General features: G+C 45.3%; 1 protein-coding gene across 1 annotated transcript; it reads right to left on the bottom strand.

Moving 5' to 3' along the window:
* Positions 1–512: 512 nt before the first annotated feature.
* Positions 513–9,236, bottom strand: adamts1 (ADAM metallopeptidase with thrombospondin type 1 motif 1). The gene is given in 9 exon segments (NM_001127433.1): positions 513–2,768; positions 3,271–3,446; positions 3,923–4,098; positions 4,225–4,411; positions 4,807–5,093; positions 5,589–5,756; positions 6,207–6,339; positions 6,957–7,306; positions 8,501–9,236. Coding segments are annotated over 9 exon segments (2,784 nt in total). The 5' UTR covers positions 9,075–9,236; the 3' UTR covers positions 513–2,035.
* Between the last annotated feature and the right edge of the window lie 14,360 nt (positions 9,237–23,596).

The raw sequence follows: 23,596 nt of genomic DNA, 5'->3' as shown, positions 1-23,596 counted from the left end.
CAGGATGCCTCATCTAAGAATATACATATATTTTTAACTTGTATTCGGCTAGAGTTTTACTCAGCATTACAATACTACCCCGTGCTTATATTTTCCCTGTACTCATTGGTATTTAACACGTTTTTTCCATTCAGATGTTAGCGAGAGGATCCCATCTGTCCTGGAGCTATTTCCCAGCCAATCACATTCTTTCTTGCATTATTTTCACTTCCTGTCCATTCAGAAAAAAAAAAACTTCTGTTTTCATCTCCTCATTAGGCTGTAAATTTCTTAAAATGATAATTACACGGGCCAAGGCCCCAGCTGTTTCATGCACATCAAAGTTATTTGGCTCGGATTCAAAGCGCCGAGTTCTTTGAAGGCACCTCGGTGTGAACTATTTGCCCAAGTAAAAAGCCCTCGCAAGTCAAACACGCCGCATACTTCGTTATGGCATGCAAACCCATAAAGACTATAAAGATATTTACATTTATAGTGTCATTTCCAAACAACAAGGAGTCAAACGAGGGAGGTTTTCTTTTGAAATTTCATTGTGTTCTTTTTATTATTTCTGGTAACATAATGCTTAAATACTCTTTACTTTTTGTTATATGTCCTTTTGAAAAAAAAACAAACAAACAAACAAAAAAAAAAAATAGCGATAACTTAAAATACAATCAAATGTACAAAAATAAATAGGTTTACTATAGGTTATCAAGAATGCCTTCACAGAAGGTATACAGAAGAATACTTACAAAGTATATTTCCTATATACAGAGCAAAGTCATATTCTCGAACAGTCTACAACCTGGCATAGACATGTGGCACATTAATGTTGGGTAACAGTGGTGGATGGACCCGCTATCCCCAGGACTGTCTACCTATTGTGATATCCATATTGCATTTCATATCATACGTGCATTATTCTGAATATAGAACATTTTATATCATTACACTCACACGTGTCTTATTCAATACTGGCCCAATTGCTGCTGAAGGTTTGCTGTGTCCAAGGTTTCCCCCAAAATGAGCATCACAAACAATGGAAATTGTGAAGATCAACACTCAATCTATCATTGTCTGGATGGGCGGGGGACATAAAAGATGACAGTTGGTTGAACCTGAAGAAAGGGAGGTTCCTCCTAAACCTTTTGCACTTTGCCCAACCCACTGTAAGTTGAAGGACTTCATGCAAGGGCATGCTGGGATTTTTTTTTATTACCTCTAGAAGAGTCCAAGTAATTTCTACAGGAAAGTGAAGAGTTGCCTAGACAACATCTTCACAGCTTAGACCTGATCATAAAGGACCTCCAAGGGACATCAGTTGCCATCAGGCAAAGCTTTAGTTACTTCAAATGAAGTCATAGGGTTATTATTAAAATATAATTCCACCTAAGCACAGTTAGGAAGATCATAATGATATGGGTTGACCTAACAATGACATACGTTTGCTATAAACCCGGCTAAAAACATAATAGGACCGTTTCCAACCTTCTCCAAGACGTGTCATCTTATAAAGAACACCTGGCCCACCTGACTTGCCTAAATTGTAAATGAGAATATGGCTTTATTTCTCTATAAAAATATATTGTAATACAATAGCAGCCATAAATATCTATGCTGAAGCTCCTTTTTTTTCACTTCTGTTTTTGACCTTCCTAACTGAGGTAGGTTGACTCTGACCAAAAACAAGTTGAACATAACATTTGCCTGTTCCTCATATTATAAAAGTTCAACAATACTGCATGTTTCAATGGTAGGAAATGCCAGAGGTGTGTTGTTAATACCTAGCCTGACCTTTGTGTGTCTTTTTAGCTTCCTTAACGAGTAACAGTCATCTATATAAGGAGCTTCTAATGGTCCATGAAGGAGGCAGGGATGTTAATTTGCCTTTGTTCTAGAACCATATCTGTGCTTCAGCCACCAGCAGACGTTGGCGTTGCTTACTTCGCACAACTCCGCGGCCTCAGACAACACATGCAACTTGCGCCATGCCTACAGCGCCTGGCGTTTTCTAAAAGAACCAATCAGTTTTCTCAGTTGGATGGGACGCTGTCTAACTGCAGTTTGCAAGGGTACAAAAGTCTATCAAATGTTTAGGCTTTTTTAGAGGGTCGCAGTTCTCCTGAGGCATGCTAACGCCGTCGTAAGAAACACACTTTAAAAGTCTCTTTTTGAAACCTTTCCCGCATGTTTTAGAACAGGAAGACCAGTCTCCCAGTTGCCACTGGGGGCAAGGCGTGTCGGCACAGGGTCGGATATCATCTGGTTTGAGTTCATTAGCACAGTCCGTGGATGGCTGTCCATTGATATCTTTGCATTCTACAGTTCTTCTCTGCCAGCCTAATCCGCACGTTTTTGAACACTCTCCCCATTCTTCGATGACCCATTCCGACAGTATGGTCTCCCTAATGGCATTAAAGGACTCTTTCTTTTTATTAGGCTTTTCCGGCTGTCCTGTTTTCTTGACAAAGTACACATATTTGATTTTCAGCCGATGAGAGTCCCCCACAGTGAGGACCTGTATGGTTATGGGTTCCTTGAGTGGGCTAAAGCTACGGATTCTTTCTAATGAAGCTGAAGATCCACTATATCTAAGGATGTTGCCATTGTGAATAATGTCCTGTTCCAGAGTTGACAAGGTATAATCACCATTGAGGATATAATTGCCATCAGCTGCTTTAATAGCCAGGAAACTACCATCGTGCCTTGATCCCCGGTTATTCCGCTGCTTTACTTCAATGTTAGTGGCACCGGCGGGAATTGTAACAACATCTTGATAACCAGGCCTACAAAAACAGAAGCAATAAAAACAATCAAAAATCATATCCGGTGCTTATTAACCTTTATTAAACACCCAATATGTCGAGGTCATGGTGACAAATAGCTCCCTGTGCCTTAAGCAACCAACAGTTTTTGGCTAAATTCTTTTATGTTGAACCTACTCAACAAAAACTTATTTAAAACATATTTTGCACAAAGGCATATTGAGCTTACAGTACTTTCTATATTTGCAGTGCCCCCCCCCCCATCATTGAGAGCAGACCTAACATTTACATGGGGAAAATTAAGCTGAAATAAGTCAACTGGAACTATCAAGTTTTTGACAGTTGTTTGGAGAAGCTGTAAGATGCAATATGGAGTTCTTATAAAGAAAAACCCTTATAATATTCTACATACATAGTTCAGTTCTTGCCTTGGGTTCTCATTACCCTTCTGACTGAACCCCAAGTAACATGGAAGATAGTGACATGTTCCAAAGAAACGCAGGAGTTAATCATTTCAACATACCGTGAGATAATGAAGTTGCCCGAAACTTTCTTGCAAGTTGATCCATTTCCACCACAGACCCCGCATTTGTCGAACTTCTTGCTGGAACCAATGACCCGATCACAGCCTGCCTTTACGCACTGCCCTTGGATACACATTGAGGTTGAATCTGGGCTGCATGGGGTTCCATCAACCACCTGTAGAAAGCAGGCAAAAAAACGACTCGTTAAAACCAAATACAGAAGATGCAAGAAGCAACAGCTTGCTACAAAGCAGTAAAGCTAAATTTAGGCAGGGAATCTAGACAAGGACCTCATTCCCATGCACTCTGTGGCTCTCTCAGAACCAGCACTTAAAAGCTTAGATGATTTATATGGACATAACTGGTGTTTGATATTTAGCAAATGACTCCTAAAAAAATTTCACAAGTACACGCGAGTCTTTAGCATCTACTCAAATGCATTCAGCCCTTTCCAAGATACAGTTTCTATTTGGTTTGCACTGTTGCACTGGGAATAAACAGTTCACTAGGACTGTGTTAAAGGTACAGTACTTCCAGTACAGACTTTATAGAATAATCCAAGGAACTCTTTCTACTCTTACTATACCTCTACTCTATTGTCTACTCAAACATTTATTTCCCCATTGTCTGTTTGTCTGGCAATAAACTCACCTTAGGATTGAGAACAAAGAAGTATCCGGTGCCTTTGGCGCGACACATGAGTTTGCAACGATCCTTGGGTGACACTCCGGCATATTTGGGGGTCCATTCAACTGCAGGTCCACTGCCAAAGGGTGACTTAGACAGGTCATTGTGTGCTTCACACTGCTCTTCTCTGTAGGTCTTTCCTGTAAGGGGCAGAAGGGGAGGTCATACTATTAGCCAATTAGCAATGACATGCCAGTGTTCTTGCCTAGGGTGTGCTCAGTATTCCAAATAAATTAAAAAGGCATTACTACTGAACTGTTACTTACCGTTATTTTCAGGACAGTCCTGGATGTTGCATGATCGATACTGCACCCTCTTGCCTTCACAGTATTTGCCACCGTTCTTTGGGACTGGGTTATCGCACTCGCGTACAGAGTACTGAACACCACCATCACATGTTCTTGAGCATTCTCCCCACTGGCCCCAAGCACCCCAGCCGCCATGTACAGGAGTCTAGAAGAGCAAGGAAAGAAATCATTTAGGATTATACATGATATTAACAACTTGACCTGCACTGCTGAAGGTTCTCTGGCAAGTTTAACTGTATAACAGTCCAACTTTGGCGAGTCTTATTGAAAACATGTGGTGGAGCCCTGGACAAAAATTACTTGAATGCTGGGATGTGAAGTTCAAGCACAGATGGTGGCTGAAGATTAGATTGCTCGATATGTAGAAGTGTAACTGACACAATGCTGCCTACTATAAACACTATAAACCACCCTGTTGTCCCTGTGCCCAAGTGCATACTCTTCATGCTCTCATTGGCCAAAGACTCAAAGCATTATCCCTAGCTTGAACCCAAAAAGTAACTATAGTTTAATACAAAAGGATTGAGCAAGAAATCCTACCTCATAATGCTTCTTGTCGGTCTGATCCATGCACTTTCCATTAATGCACCACTTTCCTTCTCCGCAACTGGTTCCATCTGCCCAAGGAAAATGTTTGGTTTGGCACACAAGCAGGCCTCCTGAGACTCCGGTGCACCACAGGGTCGTACACGTGCTGGCTGCATCTGGACAATGTCTGGACTCGTCTCCAAATGTAAATTGGCACTGTTTATTGGCATCATATAACGTTCCAGGGAGATCTGAGGGGAGCTGGATGGGTCTGTGGGGCTTGTCCAGCAAACACTCTCCTGAGGAAAAAAAAATAAATAAATCAGCCACGCTTTACTCCTATCAGCTCCATAACGGACTAGTGTCCATTTCTCAGCACCATTCAAAACCACAGTGAATTCAGAAATTAAGTGTATATCTCAAATCTTGCACCATTTTACTCTTAAGTTGGTCCTCTAGGTGTAACTAAGAGGACAGATAAGACTAGCCCCCGCCATAACTGGCCTTTAGACTACTCAGGAGCAGTCCCGCAGTCTGGGAGCCATTGCCCAAGAAGGATTTAACAATATTTAGAGTAAGATTTAAGGGTGCAAGTTAGTCGATATCCTTAATACTCCTTCAAGATTATTCTGATGCCCAGTTTGGAAGGAAAACAATGAACTTCATGAAGGCTTAACCCTACAAAGGCTGCTCTAGTCCTAATTTCCAGAGCTATAGATATTTAGGCATTTAACAGGACCCACTGATAACCTCATCCCTACCCACTGGAGCTTATGCATTGCCTATCCACTTACCATGGCCATTGTCCAAGAAAGATGTGATCATGTAAGCGCTGCATGGAGACCACGGTTCATATCTATCCAGATTGGAGAGCATGGAGGCCATCATGTGGGAGTCTTGGTTGTCCCTGTTGAGGCCGGAGCACTGCTTTGCTTCATCGTGCGGCATATTAAAGACATGCCCTGAAAGGATAAAGCACACAAATGAAGTTAGAGGTCGGAAATTCCATACAAACTTTTTCTTCTTCTAGTTTCTCTGAATCAAGTGCTTCCTTGTTTGCAACCTACTTAACAGCCCTCAAACTCAACAATGCTCTTCAGGAGAAAAGCCTTGAGTCAAGAAAAAAAAAAGAAAAGACCAACTTCAAATATTTCCTGCATACCGAGCGCCCTTGTGATAAAAGCTCCCCACTTATAAGTGACAGCGTTGGCCTCATCCTGTTAATGATAGGGGGGGCCACAGCTGCAGCCAAGTACTATAAAGCCCACACTGGCCCATCTGGTGTCTCTAAACAAACACCAAATGCAGCATTTTCCCCTTTCCACGAAACGTTTACTCTTGGCGTGCAGCCTGGGCGCTAACCTCAACGCAAACACCGGCCCAAGGAAGCCCATTGTATAAAGCCGTCATACCTAATTCATGGGCCGTCGTAAATGCAGCTTGCAAACCGTCGTCCTCAATAATCGAGCAGCTCCGAGTTGGGTCACAGATTGTTCCAACATCAGCCATGCCGAGGGTATCACAAGTCTGAGCACCGCACAGATCCTAGTGAAATAAAGGGAAAACAAAACACGTCCATTAATAATTAGATTAAAGGCACAGATCTGGCATCATATCTCTGATGTTGGCTGCTGGCCATGGCAGTATATGGGATCGGAGCAAAACAGACAGGCTTTTTTTTTTTCCAGTGGATTTGTTTATTTTGGAGACGTCTGCTACGGATCACTGGCTGCCAGAAAAAAATCCTCATTAACCATCTCTCGTCTACTTGGGCATCTAGATCATTTTATATTAATGGACAGGTAAGAGTTGCCCATTAAAGAGATCCTTGGAACTATTCCCATACTACCTGTCAATCATTGACTCTGGCTTAACCCCGCCCTCTGTTTCAGGCATGAGTAAATATAATAATATACTAGCAACCTTGTGCTTTGGCTGCAGCAGAAGCACAACTGCCAGCTTGATAGGCCTGCTGAGAGTTGTAGTTCTGCAACAGCTGCCATGCAGAAGGCCTTTTAAATGATTATACTGGTCAAGTAGCATTTTTAGCTTTAAGAGATGCTCCATTCAGTTGGCAATGCTTTAACATATCTAACCATGGGGGGGGCACCATTTCTAGAGTCATGGCATTATGGCAGCTCCTGCACATAGTAACCACCTACCTGTCTGGTGAATAGAATGGCAGTGTCGTAATGCTCGGCGTGCCGGTCGCTGGGCGGGTTGTGTTGCTTCTGCCAGCTGCAGAAGTTCCTGAGAGTCAGGGCGGCGTTGGAGGACACGTCGGGTCCCTTTTGCTCGTCGTAGATGACAAGAATCTTTACCACCACGATGCTGATGGAGTTGCGGATGCTGGGGTGCTTGTAGAGCTTGGCGGCGACGGACATGAGGGTGAGAAGGTAATGCTTCAGGCTGCTGCCATGGAACTCAGCCATAGACTGGTCTGCCACAAGCATGGTCTCCACGTAGCGGGGGCTGGACACGAAACGCTTCTTCCTCCTTGAGCTGCCGGATCCTGCAAATAACAGAGGGGAAACGTCAGATGATTAAGTCTAATGCACTTTTTTTTGTAGCTTTCTTTTACTTTTCAGCATTGCTGGTTCTGGCTCTTGAAACAAAGTAGCAGAAGTCACAGCCTTGCGTGGCTCTTACAGCTTCAGCTGGTGCTACCTTGTTCCAAAGGTCGGAACTGGCAGTGCAGAGAGCAGAATAGCCACTAGCAATGAATATACAAAGGAAAGTTGCTGAGCATGACTTTCTTAGGGAACAGTTTTGGGTTTATATGCCCTTTAATATCAGTCAATGAGCCACTTCATTTTTTTTGCTTTAAATCTGTGGATTTTAGCTTCCACGTGGAATCCCAGTCCAGTACTTGTGACCGGCCCTTTCCATGCGCAGCAGCCCTCTCCAATCTGCTCTGCATTTTCCAAGAATCTGAAATTCCCTGTACTGCCGGCCCCACGCTCTGCGCTACCAGTTCAGCCAGCAGTGGGAGCTGTGAGATTTAACCTCTTGCAAACTGAACCCAAATCAGAGATTGTACAACCCACCTTATTAGACAGCCCGATTAATTCTTCTGCCCTAATGAAAGCCATTGGCCGGCCAGCTGGCACCAAATATTTAATTACTGCACCAGCTTAATCGTTTAACTCACTATTTTATGAATGGAAAATGCGATTGTGCTTAAAGTGTGCAGGGAAAAAAAAAAATTCCTCAACCCAAATCGGATTGGGCGAGTATGGGCATGCCTCATTTCTGCAATGATATCATTTCTACCTTAACCATTTCAGCACCGGGCTGCTTCTAAAGTGATCTGCACTGCCAGGCTGGGCTGCGGCACAGATGATAAAGTCCCGAGAGGCCACAGAACTTTGTGCCAAGTGTATTGGGAAACGCCTGGAAGGGCAGAATTACCTTGTGCATGAACCTTATATAAACTTGGCATATGCCCCCGGCAGTGAACCCACTGGGATTTACAGTGGGCAACCGACCAGTTAGTCATTATTAATTAACTGGCGTTAGGACCCTGCCAGCTGTACCTTGCCCAGATGGTCAATCCACTGCCACATTAGGAGGGTGACAGTCCAATATAAAAAGGGAGATACAGTGTAAAGCAGCCATGCCAGGGGTGAGGGTCAGTGGCACTAAGCAAATTAGGGTTATTATTAATAACAAGAAAAGTGGGGCTGAGGGGGTAAAAGTAACATACCTGTAGGTGGCATGGTCCTCTGGGAGGGGGCATCCTCTGATTTGACAGGTTGCCCCACAGAGTCGGTGACCCCACACTTTGCCTTGGCACGGCTGCGCCTGCGGACCAGATGGAGCACCAGTGGGTCGGGGGAGTCGGGGTCGGCCACTGTCAGTGTGTGGTTACTGGGTTGGATCAAATACTCTTCCCCTCGGTAGAAGAAGGCTCCCCGGAGCCCGGAGCACAGGCTGAGCGCCGCACTGGAGGTCGAGTCCCCGTTGACGGAGCCGGAGTAGAAGCACTTGGCCAGCTCAGCCAGCGGTTCGGCTCCTCCATTGCGCTCCGCAGGGGAACCCACGTACTGCAGGCTGAAGTCCGGGGCAAGAAAAGTGCGGTCCGGCTCCAGGTCCAGTGTCAGACTCTCCCCAAACACATTCAGGTGGTACCGGACCTTCCCATTCCCAGATTCCCCTTGGGTGGTACCGGGATCCAGTCTGACAGGAGCCACCAGTTCTTCCTCCAAAGCGGTGCCCATGCCCAGGGCATTCCTGGCACAGAGCAACGCCGCCATCCAGGGCAGCAGGTACCCCATCATTTTAGCCAAGTGGATAAGAAGTGGTTGCAGATGTGGGCGACTAAACGCAGGATTTGTGCAAACTGCCGCAGAAACAAAGTTGTGCGATTTGTAGCAGAAGTTGGTGGCGCTGCAGCAGATAAAAGTTACTGTAAAGTGCAGATCTGTCCCCGGTGTGTTAGCTGCCCAGGCTGCTCTAGTCCTGCTTCTCAGTCGCAGCGGGTCGTAGCTGGGGGACTTGTGCTGGAGCCCGGCGCTCTCTGCGCCTATTTATGGGCTGCGAGTCGGCGAGATGCGCTGCGACCCCTCCCCTGCCCGTTTGATGTGAGTGATCTCATTCCGTGCGTAGTCGGACGAGGAGGGGACAGACTTGGCGGTGGCGCAGCGCCAACACATCAATCATGGGGACGGGGAGAGGGGGGATCGGCTCAAGTACGGGGGGCTCTGACGTGATCGGACAAACGGGGGCCGTGTGTGTGCGATTGTAGCCCCTCGGCAGCGACAGTGCGGCGGGAAAACACCCGATGTTCTCTATTCCTGTACCGGGAAACTTGTCTTTGCGACTTAGGGCAAAGTATTGCGGCATGAGGAGGCGCTAAAGGGCCCCTGTAGGGGGTAATATATCCTCATTTATGTTGGAGCAAGCAGGTTGTTTTGTCCCTACACTTAGCGCTTGCCGCTAAAAAGCCTGGCGGAGGATTCTGGGAGTTGTAGTTTGCTGAGTGTATTGGCTGTGCGCTGATACATAGGAGCCCGTACAACTCACATTCACCCTGGAAGAAAGGGGGGGGGGGCAATTATAAAAGTGCATCCCCAGCAATGGGTCAGTCCTGTTTTAACTGTTTAAACGCCTGAGGGCAGAGAAATAACTTTACAGCTATAGTGTAACCTGCTCCTCCCTGGCTCTCAGGTAGTCACACCTGGGTGGCTATGAATGCTGGGAGTTGTAGTGCAATGTCTGTGCTGCACAAGGAGCGCCCCCCAATGGCGACAGTTTAATATAAAGCAGGAGCAGAGGTTGGTAATTTGCCCCCAAGAGACTCTGCAGCAGCTGCACTGGTAACTGGACTAACCAGCTAGTTGTAGTGTTAGAGTACTAGTTACTAGTTGTTACTAACTTGGGAGTTCCATGCAGGGATGCTCACATGGCTGGGCTCTCAGTGTATAAATATCAAATAGCTTTGACCTATGGCCCTTCAGTTGTGTTGAACTACAACTCCCAGAATCCCCTGAAGCTTTTGGCGCTGCTTGGAAATGTATTTACTAGTGGGGCCCAAGTTTGGGCAGGACCTTGCTCTAATATAAGGGTCACTGCCAACACCTTGCTCCACTGTCCCCATGTTGGGCAGCTGTCCCCTTCTGTCCCCTCCTGCCCTGATGCCTCCATCCTGCCCTGGTACCTTCACTCTGCCCTATTGTCCCCATTGTGCCCTACTGTCACCTCCCTACTCAGTGTCACTAAACAGACAGTGGGTTTAGGGGGAACATTCACATTCCCATAATGAGTTAATGAATTAACCCCTTGGGGAGAGCATTCCTGCACTTGGTGCTGCAGGCAGGGGATCCAGTAACCGTATTGGGTCCCTTCCCGCTATAGAGAATCCCTGCCAGTTCTGCACCCCGTGGCCCCCAACTCCTGTGTTTATTTTCTCCCTTCTTGGGAAGTTAAAAAACCCCCCGACTCTGGGCTTTCTTGGAGTCAGGACAAGGGGGGGCGCTCTGGGATTCTAGGAAGCGAACACTGAGCCTTTCTCCGCTCCATAGAGGGCCCGTTTATACACGCAGGCTGCCCCACAAATGGGCCCATTCTGCCCGAGCAGGGGATTCGCAGGAGGATCTGAAATGATAACCCTTTCACTGCTGAGCCTCATCTCTTGGAAGGAGCGATAGGGCAGGGGGGGTATCAGCTGTGGGTTATTGGGGAAGGGACACAGAAGCCAATTGCCCCAGGGTAGAAAGCACAGAAACTAATCACTGTGTGGCACCTACTCATCCTGGGTGCTTTTGTGTTCTTGGGGTGCCCCCCGGCTTTATGTGGGTGAGATTCTGTAAGTTATAGTTTAACAACAGTTGGAAGGTCACAGGTTGGGCGGTAGTTATTATTGGCCCAAGTATGGGCCCCAAACAATGGCTCAATGGCTGCACTACTGGGCTTCCTTTTATTTATACAGGGCCCAATGGGTATGTATGGCCCCCGTCATATGGTCCAATATTTGTCCCCGGAGCCCAAGCCATCGGATCAGCCTGATGTGCCCAACCGCTTGGCATTGGCGGGTCAGGTAAAGACTCATTTGCCGCAGCTCTTCCCAGTGTGGTTACAGAAATTCAATCTATGGGTTTTGGGCAGCCCCCAACTCTGTATATAGTAGAACCATAGGACTGGGCCACCATTTATTATCACAAACATAAACCTCAAGGAAAGCAATTTGTTTTGTTGTAAATGTACAAGAGACGGGGGTCCTGGCCTGGTGGTCTCGTGGCTTCCTCAGCCTGGCACAAAGCAGCCAAGGGACTGGCACAGAGCAAATAAGCAAAAAGGCCTGTTCCATAGGCAACAGTTAGGAGCTGCCCCTTTGTGGAGGTGATGGGAAATGACAGCTTTTATATTAATGTCTCTATAATTCTACTGTGCAGTTACAGATATTAGAAATCCATTCTTTGGGTAGAGCATTGTGAGCCCCTTCCAATGGGCTCAGCGCCGGTTCCATATGTTCCTACTGCGCCAGATGTGTCCCACCCCCCCCCCCCCATGCATTAGGCACCTGTCCTTCTGGGAAACGCTGATCTCTCCTTCCACTGAACTGCTTATTCCCTTTCCCCATAAGTAAATTACAGCTGGAACAGCTAATCCTTCTCTGTATATAATTGTTTGTCTTCCTATAGAACATGTTTGTATTGAAAATAATCCACTGACCACAAAGGAAACAGATATATATCTATAGATTCATGTAATGGGTATGACATTCTAGTGGCAATCAAGGGGTTAAGCTTATAGGGGTGCGCTACACATTTGCATTTGCCCAATGGAAAAAAAACACACTTGTGGCCACAAGTGACCACCAGTACATCCATAGCTTAATATAAAGTGAGCTTGCACTTCTACAATTTATATAGGGTTAAATATTCTGTGCTATATGAAAGAACCCCCATTCCATCATTATTTGTGTAAAGTTAGATGAATGGAGAATTCCATCTGTTCCACCTTAAATGCTAAAGAAGGTTCCACTAATGAACACCAGGTGGCAGTCTTACCCCACAAATGGCTCAGGCAGGTTTCTCCCAGTATAAAAGCTCTTTAATTATTTCCTACCTGGTCTTACAACTGACTTTTTTCATTTTAACACTTGGTGGATATTTGGGAATGGGCTAAACTGCAAGATGTGTTCCCGACTTCTGACGTCACGTACAGGAATCCTTTAGCCGCAGACTGACAGCTCCGACTTCAAACCCATTGACAGGGCCCTGCAATGTTTTTTTTTCTTGCAGAGGTGGCAAGTTCTTAAAGCTGGGCGCTGTGCTGGCCATGAAAGGGTGGGGCGGCGCGGTCACGACCCCTCCATGGATTCTTTCTGCAGGATAGCAACGCCGGGAAAATAAAAGCAAAGTGTAGGCAACCCCTGCCTCTATGAGTGCAGTCATTTATTGCAATGGGAATAATGTAGGATTATTCCTCCACCCTCTAAGATCTTTCTAATATACATATATTATCAAAAGTAGCGTTAGTCCTTTTATATACGCTGGTGGTTCTGACTTTTGAAACAATGTAGCAGCAAGCCAGGTAATTAAATGAACTGTTAATATGATGTAGACATTGATATTCTGAGACAATTTGCAATTGTTAATAGGTTTTTCGGTTATTTAGCATTTTGTTCAGCAGCTCTGCATTTGGTATTTTAGCAGCTATCTGGTTGCTGGGGTGTTTTTCCCCTAGCAACCAGGCAGTGGTTTAAAAGAGAGATGGGAATATGAATAGTAGAGGGCCTGCATAGAACAATAAGTAATAAAAAGTAACAATAATAAAAATTATAAACTCACAGAGTAATAGTTTTTCGCTGCTGGGGTCAGTGACCCCCCAATTAAAAGCTGGAAAGAGGCAGAAGAGAAAAAAATAAATAATAAAGACCAACTGCAAAGTTGCTAGGAATAGAGCATTCCTTCCCAACTGAACCAGTGGTGCCAACACGCTACTTGCCCGTCTGTATAGTTGTATAAAGGCCCTTTGGGTCCGGCCTGCCTCTTCTGCTGAATCACACATATGGGCACCTATTGACCCCGGGGCTACCGCCTCCCGCAATCTAATCAAATTTCCAATTTACATTCATCGAATCATTTCAAATTATCTGTAAGTAGAATCACTGCTGATTGGTAGGACAGCAGGGTCACATGGTGCTGGTAGCAGAAGTTCTGTCCTGTAGAACAGAGCGCAGGTTTTATCTCTGTCACCGTGGGGGAATGATGGGAAGTGGGAGATTTGAATATGCAAATATAAGAGGTTTCAGCAAAAGGAATTATGGGAACCAGAATAATTTAATATCTGTATCAATGCACTTCCTGTTGATTGGCAAATATTATAGGGGGATTAACACTACAAGGCCTTAACCCCAGGGGTGCCAGCCACAACCACTTCCCCTCCATATTCTAAATCCCCATCCCCGGGGGCCTCTTTCATTCCCTTAATTACATATGCACCGCATCTCATTAGCAGGTATATTCAGGGGGGGCGGGGCATCAGAGACGTCTGTGTGTTCCTGAGAACCGGCCGCTTTCTAATGATTCTAATAAAGAATGAGCTTGAAATTTGGCTGCAATCCTATTAGCCATCCCCCCCCCCCCACCTCTCTCCCCTATTTGAAATGAGATTTGTCTGTGTTTGTAGTTTATTACTATTTTTTTGCTTGGCTTTTTTTTAAGCAAACGCCCATTTCCACACCAGAATCCTACACTGTGATATGAATAAGTGGCAGGTAATGTTATAGTGAATGCAGGCAGGCAGGTGGCCAGTTAAACTGCTAGCCAGCATTCTTACACATATAGTAGGAACCCGCTACAGGTGCTCATAGCTATAAAATAATCCACCACGTCTCCCACTAGGTGGCGCCAAAACACAAAAAATTGAGTAATGGTAACAATAAACTTCAGCTCAGTGAATATCAATTTATAATATCTTTTAGACACAGGGGCATAAACAGTGAGGCAGCTTCTGTATTATAGAATGCTAGCGACTGGGAATTATGTGTAGGAATGCACCCTGCTATTGGATTGGCCGGGAGTGGTGCCTAACGTGGGCCATAGGAACTCGGCAAGAGAGAGATGCAACAGACCATTATGGTTTATCAAATACACTAACACTTGACTGCAATGAGATAACTGCCATTGTAACCCTAGCTGCCATTGTAACCCTAGCTGCCATTGTAACCCTAGCTGCTATTGCAACCCTAGCTGCCATTGTAACCCTAGCTGCTATTGTAACCCTAGCTGCCATTGTAACCCTAGCTGCCAGCAATAATATTGAGGGACCTCACCTCCTGTGCCCACACCCAGTACCCAAAAGGGCTGAGGTAGCTGTCAGCTAAATACCATTACACAAGGGCCAGTTGGGTGGTATAATCATTCTGCATGGGGGAGAGCCATGGTATTAAGGGGCCCTTGAGCACCCAAGAGCTCTGCATGGCACGCCATAGTCACAATACAAGGTGCAATGGATGCATTGGTGCCAAGGGCACATACACATAGGTGCATGAAGTGTTCCAGGCATAAGTACCACCATAATATCTTATAACTGCCCACCCTGACCATGAGTGGAGGTGCTTTTTGGCTAACCTTATCTTACCAAAAGGTTTTTCCTTAGTGGTTGGGCTCCGGGGGGGGGGGGGGGGGGTTGTTTCTGTCCTCTGTCTTTCCTTTCACAGGCTTTAAATTGGTTAAACAGTGGATCAATGGATAATAATATATAATTATATATTTGGTGCATCCCTATGTAATATATATATATTATATTTGTATAGTCATCTATTCATAAATGCTTTACTACTACCCAGTGCCAACCCAGCACACAGACCTATGTGTGATTTGCCCCAGTGCTATTGCCCAGTGTAACCCTTGCCTGCCCGGTTACCTCTGCAGCCAATTGCAAAGCTGCATTCCAAGGTGAAACCTATAGGCTATAACTGGCTTTGTTCATAATACTCATGTCCGTATAGTAGCTCTGTTAGCAGAAGTACTACATGGGCTGGCCAATAAGTGGGATGCTAGGAAAAAAAATGCAAAGAATGGAAAACGTAGCAATATCAAATGACTGGAACAAATAGTTGGTTTAAACAAGCGTTATTGCTGGACTCTCAGCTTGGGCCTGTGTTATGTGTCTGTTTGCCCCAGATGTGGCCTTATTCCTCCTAAATAAGGTGTATTCCAGATGTACGTGCTGTGCTGCCCATAGAGTACCCCGAGAATACCCCACGGGCTCCCGAGCAGCTGGGAAGCCTTAGGCACAATACAGCCTGACAGGCAGAAACATGACAAATGGCTCAGGAGAATGGATGGAAAGGTCGTTCCTTACGTAGCGCAGGGAGAAATAGGGGGTGAGGTTCTTTACAGATACAGAGGGGGGAATGCAGAGAAGAGGAGAAAATACCCCACCAAACTGGCAATGGGGTAGAAAGACAACAATGGCATTCATACCCCCCTTCCTTCTGAGGTCTTGGATAGGGATTGTAACACAGTACATAGTTACATAGTTACACGGGGTGAAAAAAGACCATCAAGTTCAGCTCTTCCAAGTAAACCCAGCACCCACAACCTATACTTACCAATCTATACACTCACATACAGACCCATACTGACCTATCTATACACTCACATACAGACCCATACTGACCTATCTATCCACTCACATACAGACCCATACTGACCTATCTATCCACTCACATACAGACCCACACTGACCTATCCACTCACATACAGACCCATACTGACCTATCTATCCACTCACATACAGACCCATACTGACCTATCCACTCACATACAGACCCACACTGACCTATCTATCCACTCACATACAGACCCATACTGACCTATCTATCCACTCACATACAGACCCACACTGACCTATCTATCCACTCACATACAGACCCACACTGACCTATCTATCCACTCACATACAGACCCACACTGACCTATCTATCCACTCACATACAGACCCATACTGACCTATCTATCCACTCACATACAGACCCATACTGACCTATCCACTCACATACAGACCCATACTGACCTATCTATACACTCACATACAGACCCACACTGACCTATCCACTCACATACAGACCCATACTGACCTATCTATCCACTCACATACAGACCCACACTGACCTATCTATACACTCACATACAGACCCATACTGACCTATCTATCCACTCACATACAGACCCACACTGACCTATCTATCCACTCACATACAGACCCATACTGACCTATCTATCCACTCACATACAGACCCATACTGACCTATCCACTCACATACAGACCCACACTGACCTATCTATCCACTCACATACAGACCCATACTGACCTATCTATCCACTCACATACAGACCCACACTGACCTATCTATCCACTCACATACAGACCCACACTGACCTATCTATCCACTCACATACAGACCCACACTGACCTATCTATCCACTCACATACAGACCCACACTGACCTATCTATCCACTCACATACAGACCCATACTGACCTATCTATCCACTCACATACAGACCCACACTGACCTATCTATCCACTCACATACAGACCCACACTGACCTATCTATCCACTCACATACAGACCCACACTGACCTATCCACTCACATACAGACCCATACTGACCTATCCACTCACATACAGACCCATACTGACCTATCTATCCACTCACATACAGACCCATACTGACCTATCCACTCACATACAGACCCACACTGACCTATCTATCCACTCACATACAGACCCATACTGACCTATCTATCCACTCACATACAGACCCATACTGACCTATCCACTCACATACAGACCCATACTGACCTATCTATACACTCACATACAGACCCACACTGACCTATCCACTCACATACAGACCCATACTGACCTATCTATCCACTCACATACAGACCCATACTGACCTATCTATCCACTCACATACAGACCCATACTGACCTATCTATACACTCACATACAGACCCACACTGACCTATCTATACACTCACATACAGACCCCATACTGACCTATCTATCCACTCACATACAGACCCATACTGACCTATCTATCCACTCACATACAGACCCATACTGACCTATCTATCCACTCACATACAGACCCATACTGACCTATCTATACACTCACATACAGACCCACACTGACCTATCTATACACTCACATACAGACCCATACTGACCTATCCACTCACATACAGACCCATACTGACCTATCTATCCACTCACATACAGACCCATACTGACCTATCTATCCACTCACATACAGACCCACACTGACCTATCTATACACTCATATACAGACCCATACTGACCTATCTATCCACTCACATACAGACCCACACTGACCTATCTATCCACTCACATACAGACCCACACTGACCTATCTATACACTCACATACAGACCCACACTGACCTATCTATCCACTCACATACAGACCCACACTGACCTATCTATACACTCATATACAGACCCATACTGACCTATCTATCCACTCACATACAGACCCACACTGACCTATCTATACACTCACATACAGACCCACACTGACCTATCTATCCACTCACATACAGACCCACACTGACCTATCTATCCACTCACATACAGACCCACACTGACCTATCTATACACTCACATACAGACCCACACTGACCTATCTATCCACTCACATACAGACCCACACTGACCTATCTATACACTCACATACAGACCCACACTGACCTATCTATACACTCACATACAGACCCATACTGACCTATCTATCCACTCACATACAGACCCATACTGACCTATCTATCCACTCACATACAGACCCACACTGACCTATCTATACACTCACATACAGACCCACACTGACCTATCTATCCACTCACATACAGACCCATACTGACCTATCTATCCACTCACATACAGACCCATACTGACCTATCTATCCACTCACATACAGACCCACACTGACCTATCTATCCACTCACATACAGACCCACACTGACCTATCTATCCACTCACATACAGACCCATACTGACCTATCTATCCACTCACATACAGACCCATACTGACCTATCTATCCACTCACATACAGACCCATACTGACCTATCTATACACTCACATACACACCCATACTGACCTATCTATCCACTCACATACAGACCCATACTGACCTATCTATACACTCACATACAGACCCACACTGACCTATCTATACACTCATATACAGACCCACACTGACCTATCTATCCACTCACAGACCCATACTGACCTATCTATCCACACACATACAGACCCACACTGACCTATCTATCCACTCACATACAGACCCACACTGACCTATCTATCCACTCACATACAGACCCACACTGACCTATCTATCCACTCACATACAGACCCACACTGACCTATCTATCCACTCACATACAGACCCACACTGACCTATCCACTCACATACAGACCCATACTGACCTATCTATCCACTCACATACAGACCCATACTGACCTATCTATCCACTCACATACAGACCCATACTGACCTATCTATCCACTCACATACAGACCCACACTGACCTATCTATCCACTCACATACAGACCCATACTGACCTATCTATCCACTCACATACAGACCCACACTGACCTATCTATCCACTCACATACAGACCCATACTGACCTATCTATCCACTCACATACAGACCCATACTGACCTATCTATACACTCACATATAGACCCATACTGACCTATCTATCCACTCACATACAGACCCATACTGACCTATCTATACACTCACATACAGACCCACACTGACCTATCCACTCACATACAGACCCATACTGACCTATCTATACACTCACATACAGACCCATACTGACCTATCTATCCACTCACATACAGACCCATACTGACCTATCTATCCACTCACATACAGACCCATACTGACCTATCTATATACTCACATACAGACCCATACTGACCTATCTATCCACTCACATACAGACCCATACTGACCTATCTATCCACTCACATACAGACCCATACTGACCTATCTATCCACTCACATACAGACCCATACTGACCTATCTATCCACTCACATACAGACCCATACTGACCTATCTATACACTCACATACAGACCCACACTGACCTATCTATACACTCACATACAGACCCATACTGACCTATCTATCCACTCACATACAGACCCATACTGACCTATCTATCCACTCACATACAGACCCATACTGACCTATCTATCCACTCACATACAGACCCACACTGACCTATCCACTCACATACAGACTCATACTGACCTATCTATCCACTCACATACAGACCCATACTGACCTATCCACTCACATACAGACCCATACTGACCTATCTATACACTCACATACAGACCCACACTGACCTATCCACTCACATACAGACCCATACTGACCTATCTATCCACTCACATACAGACCCATACTGACCTATCTATCCACTCACATACAGACCCATACTGACCTATCTATACACTCACATACAGACCCACACTGACCTATCTATACACTCACATACAGACCCATACTGACCTATCTATCCACTCACATACAGACCCATACTGACCTATCTATCCACTCACATACAGACCCATACTGACCTATCTATCCACTCACATAAAGACCCATACTGACCTATCTATACACTCACATACAGACCCACACTGACCTATCTATACACTCACATACAGACCCATACTGACCTATCCACTCACATACAGACCCATACTGACCTATCTATCCACTCACATACAGACCCATACTGACCTATCTATCCACTCACATACAGACCCACACTGACCTATCTATACACTCATATACAGACCCATACTGACCTATCTATCCACTCACATACAGACCCACACTGACCTATCTATCCACTCACATACAGACCCACACTGACCTATCTATACACTCACATACAGACCCACACTGACCTATCTATCCACTCACATACAGACCCACACTGACCTATCTATACACTCATATACAGACCCATACTGACCTATCTATCCACTCACATACAGACCCACACTGACCTATCTATACACTCACATACAGACCCACACTGACCTATCTATCCACTCACATACAGACCCACACTGACCTATCTATCCACTCACATACAGACCCACACTGACCTATCTATACACTCACATACAGACCCACACTGACCTATCTATCCACTCACATACAGACCCACACTGACCTATCTATACACTCACATACAGACCCACACTGACCTATCTATACACTCACATACAGACCCATACTGACCTATCTATCCACTCACATACAGACCCATACTGACCTATCTATCCACTCACATACAGACCCACACTGACCTATCTATACACTCACATACAGACCCACACTGACCTATCTATCCACTCACATACAGACCCATACTGACCTATCTATCCACTCACATACAGACCCACACTGACCTATCTATCCACTCACATACAGACCCACACTGACCTATCTATCCACTCACATACAGACCCACACTGACCTATCTATCCACTCACATACAGACCCATACTGACCTATCTATCCACTCACATACAGACCCATACTGACCTATCTATCCACTCACATACAGACCCATACTGACCTATCTATACACTCACATACACACCCATACTGACCTATCTATCCACTCACATACAGACCCATACTGACCTATCTATACACTCACATACAGACCCACACTGACCTATCTATACACTCATATACAGACACACACTGACCTATCTATACACTCATATACAGACCCACACTGACCTATCTATCCACTCACAGACCCATACTGACCTATCTATCCACACACATACAGACCCACACTGACCTATCTATCCACTCACATACAGACCCACACTGACCTATCTATCCACTCACATACAGACCCACACTGACCTATCTATCCACTCACATACAGACCCACACTGACCTATCTATCCACTCACATACAGACCCACACTGACCTATCCACTCACATACAGACCCATACTGACCTATCTATCCACTCACATACAGACCCATACTGACCTATCTATCCACTCACATACAGACCCATACTGACCTATCTATCCACTCACATACAGACCCACACTGACCTATCTATCCACTCACATACAGACCCATACTGACCTATCTATCCACTCACATACAGACCCACACTGACCTATCTATCCACTCACATACAGACCCATACTGACCTATCTATCCACTCACATACAGACCCATACTGACCTATCTATACACTCACATATAGACCCATACTGACCTATCTATCCACTCACATACAGACCCATACTGACCTATCTATACACTCACATACAGACCCACACTGACCTATCCACTCACATACAGACCCATACTGACCTATCTATACACTCACATACAGACCCATACTGACCTATCTATCCACTCACATACAGACCCATACTGACCTATCTATCCACTCACATACAGACCCATACTGACCTATCTATCCACTCACATACAGACCCATACTGACCTATCTATCCACTCACATACAGACCCATACTGACCTATCTATCCACTCACATACAGACCCATACTGACCTATCTATCCGCTCACATACAGACCCACACTGACCTATCTATACACTCATATACAGACCCATACTGACCTATCTATCCACTCACATACAGACCCACACTGACCTATCTATACACTCACATACAGACCCACACTGACCTATCTATCCACTCACATACAGACCCACACTGACCTATCTATCCACTCACATACAGACCCACACTGACCTATCTATACACTCACATACAGACCCACACTGACCTATCTATCCACTCACATACAGACCCACACTGACCTATCTATACACTCACATACAGACCCACACTGACCTATCTATACACTCACATACAGACCCATACTGACCTATCTATCCACTCACATACAGACCCATACTGACCTATCTATCCACTCACATACAGACCCACACTGACCTATCTATACACTCACATACAGACCCACACTGACCTATCTATCCACTCACATACAGACCCATACTGACCTATCTATCCACTCACATACAGACCCACACTGACCTATCTATCCACTCACATACAGACCCACACTGACCTATCTATCCACTCACATACAGACCCACACTGACCTATCTATCCACTCACATACAGACCCATACTGACCTATCTATCCACTCACATACAGACCCATACTGACCTATCTATCCACTCACATACAGACCCATACTGACCTATCTATACACTCACATACACACCCATACTGACCTATCTATCCACTCACATACAGACCCATACTGACCTATCTATACACTCACATACAGACCCACACTGACCTATCTATACACTCATATACAGACACACACTGACCTATCTATACACTCATATACAGACCCACACTGACCTATCTATCCACTCACAGACCCATACTGACCTATCTATCCACACACATACAGACCCACACTGACCTATCTATCCACTCACATACAGACCCACACTGACCTATCTATCCACTCACATACAGACCCACACTGACCTATCTATCCACTCACATACAGACCCACACTGACCTATCTATCCACTCACATACAGACCCACACTGACCTATCCACTCACATACAGACCCATACTGACCTATCTATCCACTCACATACAGACCCATACTGACCTATCTATCCACTCACATACAGACCCATACTGACCTATCTATCCACTCACATACAGACCCACACTGACCTATCTATCCACTCACATACAGACCCATACTGACCTATCTATCCACTCACATACAGACCCACACTGACCTATCTATCCACTCACATACAGACCCATACTGACCTATCTATCCACTCACATACAGACCCATACTGACCTATCTATACACTCACATATAGACCCATACTGACCTATCTATCCACTCACATACAGACCCATACTGACCTATCTATACACTCACATACAGACCCACACTGACCTATCCACTCACATACAGACCCATACTGACCTATCTATACACTCACATACAGACCCATACTGACCTATCTATCCACTCACATACAGACCCATACTGACCTATCTATCCACTCACATACAGACCCATACTGACCTATCTATCCACTCACATACAGACCCACACTGACCTATCCACTCACATACAGACTCATACTGACCTATCTATCCACTCACATACAGACCCATACTGACCTATCTATATACTCAC

The sequence above is a fragment of the Xenopus tropicalis genome, chromosome 2 (genome assembly GCF_000004195.4).
Source record: "Xenopus tropicalis strain Nigerian chromosome 2, UCB_Xtro_10.0, whole genome shotgun sequence".
In the NCBI taxonomy this organism is placed as follows: Eukaryota; Metazoa; Chordata; class Amphibia; order Anura; family Pipidae; genus Xenopus; species Xenopus tropicalis.
The sequence above is the reverse complement of the archived record's forward strand: the minus strand, read 5'-3'. Positions and strand labels throughout refer to the sequence as shown.